At 33.7% G+C, this 11586-nt stretch overlaps 1 protein-coding gene across 1 annotated transcript in view; it reads left to right on the top strand.

Moving 5' to 3' along the window:
* Window positions 1–671: 671 nt before the first annotated feature.
* The window catches only part of LOC106460134 (transformation/transcription domain-associated protein-like), a 262616-nt gene continuing 251701 nt past the window's right edge, over window positions 672–11586 (top strand). The window contains exons 1-2 of the mRNA XM_022386785.1: window positions 672–741; window positions 11161–11338. Coding sequence (XP_022242493.1) covers window positions 11242–11338 — 97 coding nt within the window. The 5' untranslated portion in view covers window positions 672–741; window positions 11161–11241. The remainder of the gene's footprint in view (window positions 742–11160; window positions 11339–11586) is intronic.

Raw genomic sequence — 11586 nt, 5'->3', positions numbered from 1 at the left:
TAAGGACTTGTGTCGCTAAAGTTTAGTCGGAAAGAATTTACGGAAAATTAACTAACGAACGGAGGCGTAACGATATGTATCAGACATAAGGTTTTTTAATTAAAGTATGTTATTTTAATATGTTTGTTGGTAGTTAGTTTATTTTATAATAAATCTACACATTGAACTATCTGTGCTGCTCTGTCCACCGCGGATAATCGAGCCCCGAATTTTGGTATTGTAAATCTGTAAACTTCCACTGGGCATTTTAATATGAAATTTGTTTGATCGTTTTAGCGCAAAAATAAAGAGTGGATTAGTTACGTTATATCCGTTGCGGAAATCGAAACCAATTTTTAGTTCTAGGAGCTTTTAAGCTTACTTCTGAGATAAAGAAGGAGATTAGTAACAACAACAAAAATACAAGCCTGCTTGCTGGTTTTAGTTAAGAAGAACCACATCATTATAAAAGAAACTTGAAGTTTTTTTTGAATATCAACTCTCATCTGTTAAATTATGTTGATATTCGAGAAGATTTATGACCAGGAAATAGGTGTAATAAAAGTTTTATTTAGAATCTGACCTTTATATTCATTACGTTAGAGAAAAATATTTAAGACTTTTGTTTTTTCTGTTAGATTTAGCAGTATAGTTAGTTATATGTGTTTTCTGTGGTTGTAACAACTCGCTAGGTAGAGCTACACAAGGTTTCGGCTTGAACTTTTAAGTTGAAAGAACATGGAACTTACGAGCGTGGAATTAGTAAGTAACTATATTGATAATATATACTCTTTATATGATATTCTATCTCTATGCATGAAAGAATATTGTCTAATTACTTTAAATTCTTGTGATATTTGTATAATTTATCTCTAGCATGAAAGATATTTAAAAATGTAGCATGTAAACTGTAATAAGTTCTTATAATTCTTTGTAAGCGCAGTTTTTCTAACCTCGATGTCCGAGCTAAGTCATGGTAGTGGTAGCACTAGTAGTAATAGTATTAGTACTGATATAAATAGTACTACAGACTAGTACAGTACACTGTACAGTGGTACTATTAGTACTAATATAAATAGTTCTACAGACTAGTACAGTACACTGTACAGTGGTACTATTAGTACTAGTAGCGTATTTGTAATTAACTTTTACTTTAGTACTATTACTATATCTTGAAATAATGTACTTAAGTAGTGACAGTGTTTTTCATGACTAAGATTAGAACTGTTCTGTGTTAAGTAACACGAACAGTAACTTAAGTTTTTGTTCCCGTGTTAATTAAAGTGACCAGATTTTCTGGAGTCCAAAGCGGGACACCTAACTGATGAATAAAAATTTGGTTGGATTAAAAAATTAAAACTTCATGAAAAATGCATACCATCTTATTATTACACTTTTCATTAGATATTATTTTCTTTAACAAATCAGGAGTGCATTTTGTAAACATGCAATAGAAAAGAATTACATTCCTGAAAAATACCATCTAATAATTACTAATAATGGCTGGAGACGGCTTGAATGGGTACTGAAGAAAAACTTTAATATAACAGCAAATGTACAACATTTCGACAAGATTTTGTCATCATCAGGTACAAGTAATTTACACTGACACGGATATATATATACAGTATTGAACAAAGAAGTCACATGACCGGAACTGTTGTGAAACTTAGAAGAGGTATCTAGGCACCCCGGGGTGTTGGTTTAGATACCAGCCATTATTAGTCTCAAAGTGGGTCCCTCGTCATCGAATCTAATAATTACATTTTATGAGACAATAGACAAGGTCATTTCATATTATCACATTCTTGATACAATTATATATGATTATCTATGTATTTTAATGTTAACATATGGATATGAAGGATATTATACAAGGACAGGACAAATCTTGTGTGCAGTCATTGTACGGTAGTGCTTATCAGTATTAATTTTGATAATGCAGAACATTTAAGTTCATCATCTCCCAAAGCAGAACATTTTCATGTCCCCTAAAGTTTCTGGGAGAAAGTGGGACAGGTGAGCTCAGAAATGAAACTGTCCCACCAAAATCGGGATGTCTGGTCACATTAGTGTTAGTGTGTGTTGGACAGCTACCACTACTAGTACTAGGATGATTCCTGGTATTGAAGGATTATCTTGTAGGGGTAGGTTAAGATATCATTTTATTTTTCCTTGACAAAAGAAGAGTAAGCTTAAGAGATGATCTTTTTTAAGTTTACAAGATTATCTGGGCGAGCAATAGGATTCAGGCTTCTAATTTTTTAGTGCTATATTCTGATGATAATACTTAATAGGGTCAGAGGACACAAGATTTAGGGAAAGACAGGCTAGGCTCCAGTTAAAACAGTTTTATTTTTCTAACATGGTAATTAATTTATGGAATAAATTGCTATCAGCAGTAGTAGAAGCCAGTACATTACAAGAGTTTAAGAATGAAATAGTTTACTGAAAAATAAAGGTTAGATTTAATATTTTACTTTTTAATGGGATATGCAGAGACATTCATGAAGGCTTAAAAGGTCCTTTTTTTTTGCATTTTATGCAGTAAAACCTCAGAGACAAGATCTAAATGTAAGGCTACCCAAACTTTAATATTACAAATTACAACATTTCAGATCTATAGTTTATTTGATGTCTGCAATAAAATTTGAATAAACAGGTGATAGCCTGAGGTTGATTATGTCCTCAGGTCTTTTCAAGTTTGAGTTGCACCTGAGAAAGATTAACACTGGATGTATAAAAGAGTGATTTTCATATTAAGATTAAAATACTTTTCTTCATCTCAAAAATCTCCTAACTACATTTCAAATGTGTTTTCAGTAAAACTCTATATTTTATCTGTTATTTTCTCCACCATAACTCTATACTAGGTTGGTCAATTTGACTGGCCTCATAACCCTTCCCCCAAATCAAAATCAATCTAAATTACCCACTTTTTTTCTTTCTAGAATGACTTCAAATATAGCATGAAACTACATTCACTTATCCTAAGTAGCTTTATACTCATAAAAATATACATCTACTTATAATTAAAATTTACTGTTTTATTGCCCTTTGAACCATGTCTAACTACTGTTTTTGCCTTTATAAGTTGTAAACCCACGGGGAACATGCAGCTCATGTTACACTATCAAATTACATTACCCACGAGCTGCTTATATCCATGCCTTGTGAAACATTTTAATTATAATATTATTATTATTTATTTTACCTAATCTAATCTTAACTAACCTAAAAAGATCCTTATTTTACATTTTAGTTACTTTTATAATAATAAATAAAGAATAAACATGTAAAAATAAGAAATAAAGTACTTACCCAATCTTCTTTTTTCTTGCTCTTAATTGTCGATCGAACTTAACCCTACTTTCTTCTACTAGTGATAATAATGCACTAAATAATTTTGATTTAATTAAATAATGCACCACAGAATATAGACTAATAACATGCAAAAAGTATACAATTTACCTGACTCTCAATATTTTTCTCGCTTTCTAACTATGCGACAAGAACTGCTACAAGATCAACCAAGCTAGTCATTAAGTTTCCCACGGGAATGAACCATGTATTATAAGTGAAATTGATGCTCATCTGTTCAGAACATGTTATACAATATGTCATTTGAGAGATGAAAACCTTCACTTTCTATTGGTTATAGGTAATATATAATTAAGAGAGAGAACTATTAACAAATATTGTAAGAGAGGATGTGACAGGTGAGGTCTGATTTTCTATTTGATAGCTCTGTAGCCAAACAAAATTGATGGCATTTCTTTTCGTAGTTATTGTAGGGGTGGTGGATAAAATAGAAAAGATACCTAGAGAAAATGTGTCACGTGTCACACCAGAGGAAATTTTTGATTTTTTTATATATTGCCTTGTAGTATTAAGAACTTAAAACTTGTATACTATTAAAATATGGATTATTAGCTAAGATTCTATGCTATACTAATCAGTATAACATAAAAAAAGAATAGTTTATTAAAATTTTGAATGTAAGTCACTAAAACCTTGTGTCATGTGCAGTATAGGATACCTGTGGCAATAGGGTCAATGCATGTTTGCATGAAACATCAGGCACAAAGCCACCTGCCTCAGTAATTAATGGTTGGATGGGAAAAAAAAACAATGCAGCAGTAAACTGTTGAAAAACATGTAACATTCAACTGAATACATATGCACATATGTAGTTTAAAATCTGTTCCTCATAAATGTACGTAAAAAACATAAGAAACAAGATTAGTAAATATTGTTAATTTCAAAAGGAGGAATAGGAATCATCAAAAAAGTATGGAAACAAGTTGAATCAAATGCAAAAATTTATTTTCAAGCCTACAACTCATTCATTCTAGGCTGTGTCCACCCACTGCAAGGCATAGCCCTCTGTCAAAGACGTCCATGTATGTCTATCTGCTGCTTTCCATGGCCATGTGATGCCCTCTTTCTCTATGATGTAATCATGCCATCTTTTGTGTGGTCTATCTTTTGATCTCTTCCCTCTATGGGGCTGCCATTCTGTGATTCTGTTCATACACCTGTTGCCTTTTAATCGAACAATGTGTTCGGCCCATTTCCATTTTGATTCTGCAATATTCTTGGAAATGTCTCTTACCTCGGTATTTCTTCTGATCTCTGAGCATAGCATTTTATCTGGGAGCTTGACCTTTGAAGCCTACAACTAAGGACTCTAAAAAAAATTTAAACAAACAAGGTTGGAAATAGGGTGTACAATATTTTCTCAAGCTACAAATAAATATTTTTACTGCACTAAAATTGATACGTACTGTAGACATGGAGTCAAAATAGGGATTTGTAGCTTGAGAAAATAATGTAGACACTATTTCCAAAAAAGTTTTATTTTTTTTTATAGTCCCTAGTTATAGGCTTGAAAAAAATCTTTGCATTTTGATTCAACTTGTTTCTGTACTTTTTGACAATTCCTATTCCCTTTCAATTAACAATTTTTTCTAATTTTGTGTTTGAATTTCATGCAAAGCTACTCAAGTGCTATCTACTCTAGCCATCCTTAATTTTGGAGTGATAAATTAGAGGGAAGGTAGCTGGTCAACAGCACACACCTCCAAGTCTTGGGATTCTTTAATCGAATACTTGAAATGACCATCATTCTTATAACACACCCAGAGCTTGGAGTGCTATTTTTTTCTGGTGAAAAAATATCCTTTTTTCTGTATACATAATAGCTATTCCTTGCTATTGTGTGCAAAAAGGTAAGTATGTAAGGAAAACATTAACTTTGCAGCAACAAGACATGGATCTTGGATCCACATTTCTGGATGCTAACAACCACACCTAGATTATTTTTTTAATGTATTTCTACAAGTTATAGATAGAGCTGGGTGATTAACTTGATTAATTGATATAATAATTATGTATGAGCATTTAAAGTTACGTAAAGTAATTGATTAATCAAAAATATGATTAAATCAATTATTAATTTCTTGAAAATAATCAACTAATTGAAATTAATGTTTCCGATTAATACTACTTTTGATTATTCCAGCTATTCAGTAATTGAAATTATGATTAATTCAATTAATGTTATGAAGATAGTCAACTAAATTGAAATTAGTAATTGAGATATTGCCATTATGATTTCTCATTATTATTTTCAATTAATTCAGGGTTGTTCAGTTTAATCGATTTGTGTCAAGATTCGTGATAATAATAAATCAATCGAAGTTAGTGTTTCTGATTATTAATCTTTCAGAAATGATGCTTACTTCTTTGCACCACTAAGAACTATTACTACATGCACAGCTGCTATGGAATTTTCTGCACAAGCCTTGAACAAAATCTCCCCTCTATATTTGTCTGTTTGTATTGCACCAGCCTTTGACATAATTGTAGCCATCCACCAATAGGAGGGTGTCACAACCTACATGCACAGTAATCCCCATGAGCATTAATACATGATGATAAGCTCATTCTTTCTTCAGCACTGCCCATGTTGATATGTTTTATTTCCCTGTGCATTTCAAGTTTTCTGCTATTTGATTAATTTTTTTCTTTATTTCTTTTGGCATTCCTTCCACTTAGTTGCAGTTTCATGTTCCCTGTAGTCACCATATATTTAGTTGTTGTTCTGTTGTTCCATACAAAAACAAAAAACAAAAAGTCATTCATTTTTGTTTGTGGTGTCAACTCTTTACTTTAACTTCATACCTACATTGTTTGGCTTTGTCAGTGTTTTGGGTAATGATTTTTTTTTTGGTAGTTATTTGAAACATTTTTATAAAGTCTTTGTTTCTCATAAAGTTGCTAATTAGGTTTAAAATTCTGGAGTTTACAGTTCCTAAGGTTCCTAATAATTACACTCTGTTATTATTATGAGCACTTTGCTTAAAATTATGCCAGCATGACTACTTTGAACTTGTGTTGTTAACTTTCTCACTGGGTCTTCCTATTATCAGGGGTTAAAGGGCATGTCATCACGTTTGTAGTTTCATTCAAAATTTTATTGAACTACTATTTTATGAATGTCTGTCAATAAGATTGGTATCAAATTGTAGATTATAATTCAGATTCTAGTATTATACATTAGTTAATTTCTTAATATAAAACTAAATATTAAAAAAATATCCTAAATGTTGATTTTTGTGTGTCGTGTGGTATGATGAATACAGCAAATTAGATGTTTGTGATGTTCAAATACAAAGTCTATAGTTTCTTATAAATTAAAAACTCAAATTACTGATATTGACAAGCTAAAATATAAAATAAGAACCTCCTATCTTTTGCTGAGATATTACTATATTTAGTGAATCAAACACAGTGGCCACACCCACTTATTCAATTTTTGGAAATATTTTCTTACGTACACCAGCTTCGCTCCTTCGTGGCTTTATAACAAATCAAAAGCTCAGAATTTCCTCCACATGGTTTTCTGGCTCTTGAAAGTGGAAAGTTCCCAAGATTTTTTTCTTTTTTTTCACAAATCTGGGAAGGAAGGGGTAAGTGAAAATGTTGTTTGAGATATATTTTTAGACCCAAATACAGCTTAGTTGGTATGCCTGATAAATTATAGTGGATTTCTATGGTATTGATACATGAATTTATGATTTTTAGGTATTTCCACATGCAAAATTTGACAAGGCATGGCAAATTACGGCAAGCGACAAACAAGTTCTTAACTAGAAGAGATCATTTTTTTTCTATACTTCTTTATTTACTGCTCTATGTTTTACGAAAAATTACTGAAATTTGAGAACTTATTTGTAAATAGTTATAATATACGTATACACATATAATGTATTTTAACTGAAATGGGACTGTATTTTACAGAATACTGGTCTACCAGAACAAGGCCAAGACAGGTCACTTTGTAAAGGCCAGTTTTATACCACTGAATACAGTAACAGGAGTGCACATGCACCGCATAATTGCAACTTCCAATACTGTACATTACCTCTTCTCACACATATAGCTATTCTCATTCAGTACTACTTTCTATATGCAAAAAGTTTTTTGCCTGTTACACGATCGATATGGTTCAACTGCATCTCGCATATAAATCATCATGACAGTCTTCCACCAATAGGAGTACGACACACCATCGTAATGCACGTGACTCCCCTATTTGATTCTACTGAACTATCACTTTTGATTTGGCAATATTCATATCAAGATATTTTTTCTTCATGCTCTTCAGTAGTGTTTTTTTTTTCAACTTACTGAATTTTGTTTCTACATTGAAGTGTTTTGTAACTTATTCCAAAGTGGAATTGTTATTCTCATTTTTTTCATCAGGTACCCAATGATGACAAAACCTTGTCGAAACGTTGTACGTTTGCTGTTATGTTAAACTTATATTAAAGTTTTTCTTCATTACCCATTCAAGCCATCTCCAACCATTACTATATCATTTCTGTTGTCTCAGGATCCTACCACTAGTCAACATCTGTCTGAGGCAGTACAGAATCTTTTCTCCCAGAAAGCCATTGAACCTGTACCTTATTCTTCTCCAGGTTTTTATTCTAGGCTGTTTGTAGTACCAAAGAAAACAGGGGATTGGCGTTCTGTGATTGATCTGTCCCATCTCAATCAATTTTGGATTTTGTCTTGTTTTACCATGGAGTTTTTCTCACCTTGAGGTGAATGTTTATCTGCATATTTTTATACCTTGTTGCTCAAGGCACTATCTTTGGTTTGGTCATCACGGGGTAGTGTATCACTTTCAATTTGGGCTTGCCTCAGCCCTGTATGTCTTTTGTTGAGTGGTAAAGGCCATTGCCTGACATATGCATGCTCGGAGGTTGAGCTTACACCATTACATGGATGACTGGTTCTGTTAGCTCATTCTGAATGGGAGTCTGCCCATCACACTCATCTGCTTCTTTTGGAGGCAGCTTGTGTGTTTTGGTTGATCAAGTTACAGAAGTCATTCCTTATACCTATCCAATATCTTGTCCACTTGTGTGTCTTTTTCAACACTCATCTCAGTAAGATCCATTCTCCTCCTCCTTTCAGTTCTCCATGCCTTTAATGCTCCTTCTATTACTGCTTGCGAGGTGCTATCACTTTTGAGGATGTGGTCTTCCATGGAAACCCTTATCCCCTTGAGTTAAGCATGTATGAGGTCTCTGCAGGGGACTCTGCATGATCAGCAGAACCTTGTGCAGGATCCCTTGGATGCATCTATTTCCCTTCCTCCTCGTATTGACGAAATGCATTGGTCGTTGGACAAGACCCACATGTCAGTGGGTGTTCCACTTCCTCATCCTCGTCCGGATTTGTATATCTTCAAAGATGCTTCCCTCCATGGCTGGGGGAGGGAGGGAGCATGGTTTGATTAGCAGGAAGCTTCAGGTTATTGGTCTCTGGCCAAGAGGTCTTACTATATCAACATCCTGGAGCTTCTGGCTGTACATTGTGCTTTGGATCATTTTCTTCATCTTGCCAGAAATCATCTGGTCATGATCCATTCTGAAAATTCTACAGTGATAGCTTATATCAATCACCAAGATGGCATCCATTCTCCTTCCCTTTGTTGTCAAACCTTGGATCTCCTCTATTCCTCTTCTTATGGATTTCTTCACTTGTCTGTTTGATCAAGAGACAGAGGCTTTTCCTCCAGAGTGTTAGAGTGAATTCCTCCACTGTTGGAGAATAGGACAAAGCTGGGGGCCCTCCTACCCGCATCCCTGGATGTTTTTCTCAGATACTGGTAGGAGCAGTGCCAGCCTATGTGGGAGCCTACTCATAGTATTGGTTCACATTTGATGCTTTGCTATGTGGTTGTTTTGTGCATGGGCCTTCTTTTTGGTCAATATCGGTTCAGTATGTTATTCATGGAAGGAGGTTCATATCTCCTCATAATTCTGAAAGCAGAGTAGTCCCATCCTGGGTCCTTGGTTGAGTACAGCTGTTCCACATCCTGCCCATAATTCTGGGGGCAAGTGGAAAGCTCCTTGCCCACTTGGTTGGGGAGTGAGAATGAATGATCATAATTCTGGCCTGCATGAGTTCTGTTCTTTTGGTTTAGTAAGGCATTCATGATATTGTCATTCTAAGCCTGAGGTGTTGCCTTTCGGGCTTCTGTAGGTGGAGAAGAAGGTTTGTCCACATCGGAGTTGTTTACTTTCTCGCCGGTATTTCAGTGGTTTGGAACGCATCACCCCGTAGCTACAGATTGAGATCCAAGCAAAAGTATATCTATACATAACATTGCAGCCCAATTGCCCTAGTCACCAATGTGGGATATAAGGACCAAGACCCCTTAACCCTTCCCATACGGGTCACAGGTGAAAGGCCATGTCATCTCTTTTGTTGACTCGCATTCAAAATTATATGGAACAACTATTTTATGAATTTATGTCAATAAGTTTGGTATCAAACTTTAGATTATAATTCAAATTTTAAACTATATATTACTCAATTTGTTAGTTTAAAAGTAATTATTAAAAAAACAGATTTTTGTGTGTCACGTGGTATGTTGAATGCAGCACTGGTTCAAATTAGATGTTAGTGAAGTCAAAATACTAAGTCTATAGTTTCATACAAATCAGAAACTCAAATGACAGATGTTTATAAGCAAGAATATAAAATAAGAAGTTCTTATCTTTTCTATTTGCTAAGATATTGCTCATGTAATAAATCAAACACAGTGGCACCCCGCTCACCTCCTTCCATTTTTAGAAATGCTTTCTTATAAACCCTTCTATATATGACATGATTAACCAATCAGAAGCTCAGAATGTCCCCCTAGTGGTTTTCTAAGCCTTTCCAATGTACCTAGCATCATTTCTTTCTTTTAAATCAAGATTTCAATGAGGTGGGTTGTGTCTTTAGTCTACTCGAAATTTCATATTTCTTTAGAGTAAAATACATCTTAGTTACTAAACTTGATAAATTATAGTTGAATTCTATGGTATTGATGTTGTAATTTATGATTTTTTAGTTATTCAAATGTATATATAAACCTAAAAAAAATATTTTGTTTCATATCATCCACGTGCAAAAGTTCTTTCTTTTTGGCATAGTAGCTCTATAATCTCCTACCTTACTGCTTTGATTTTACCATGAAAAGAAAGGTCTTCCCACAAAAACACTTCACAGAGGCTAAGAAAACCATGTAGGGGACTTTCTGAGCTTTTGATTGGTTATACACATATGTAATTGGATGAAGTAGGTGTACGTAAGCAAGTATTTCCAAAAATGGAAGAGCTGGGTGGGGCCACCTTGGTTGATTAACTAAATATAACAATATCTGAGAAAATAATAAAGATAGCAGGTTCTTATTTTATATTCTTTGCTGGTAGATATTTAGCTTAGTCGTGCATAGGGATTGAATGGTCTATATCCCACAGTTTAAAACCATTAAATCAGACAGAATAAAATCTTTGTCTGCCTTATGATGGTTCAGTTCTGTTTTCCAAGTAGAATAACAGCATGAAAGTGAGATCATTGAGAAGCACAAGGATCAACTTATGGGACAGCTGTTTCAACCTGATCATGAGTGAAACTTTAAAAACAGCAGAGGTAGAGGTAATCAAATTAAAATACCTGTTTTGTTCAAAGCATACATTTGTATTTAGAAACTGATTATAATTTGTCTCATACTTTTTCAGTAGATGTTGGTTAAACCCTCAAAATATTTTAGTGTTCTTCTTCAAACCTTTTGTATTCTAGTCCTCTTAAATTTTAATCCATTTCTTTCAGTGTTAACATCCAGAATACCTTACATTGTAAGAGTGCCAGTTAACTAGAGCTACGTATACCTGATAAGCAGATGTTGTAATCATGTCAAGAATGGTACCCCCTGCTCTCAACCAGGATCCTGTTGCACAGATTAATGCATATAGATCTTTTGTATCAATGCTTGTGGATCCTGTTGCCAGTAAGTTGTTTCTCTATCTTTTTAAATCAATTATTATGTTAACAAAAATATTTTGAAACATAGAATTAAAATAAAATTGTCACACAGTTGCAAAATGGAAATTAAGTGTATGTAGATGCCATAATGGTGAATTGAACATTTTTAGTGTCAGATCAGTTTATCATGTGAAGTTGAACTGTCCAGAAATACCAAGAATGCATCAAATATATTTAAACACTTGCCTGTATTTTTTAATTTTTCGTAAGCTT

This window comes from Limulus polyphemus, unplaced genomic scaffold, assembly GCF_000517525.1.
Source record: "Limulus polyphemus unplaced genomic scaffold, Limulus_polyphemus-2.1.2 Scaffold716, whole genome shotgun sequence".
NCBI lineage: Eukaryota > Metazoa > Arthropoda > Merostomata > Xiphosura > Limulidae > Limulus > Limulus polyphemus.
The sequence above is the reverse complement of the archived record's forward strand: the minus strand, read 5'-3'. Positions and strand labels throughout refer to the sequence as shown.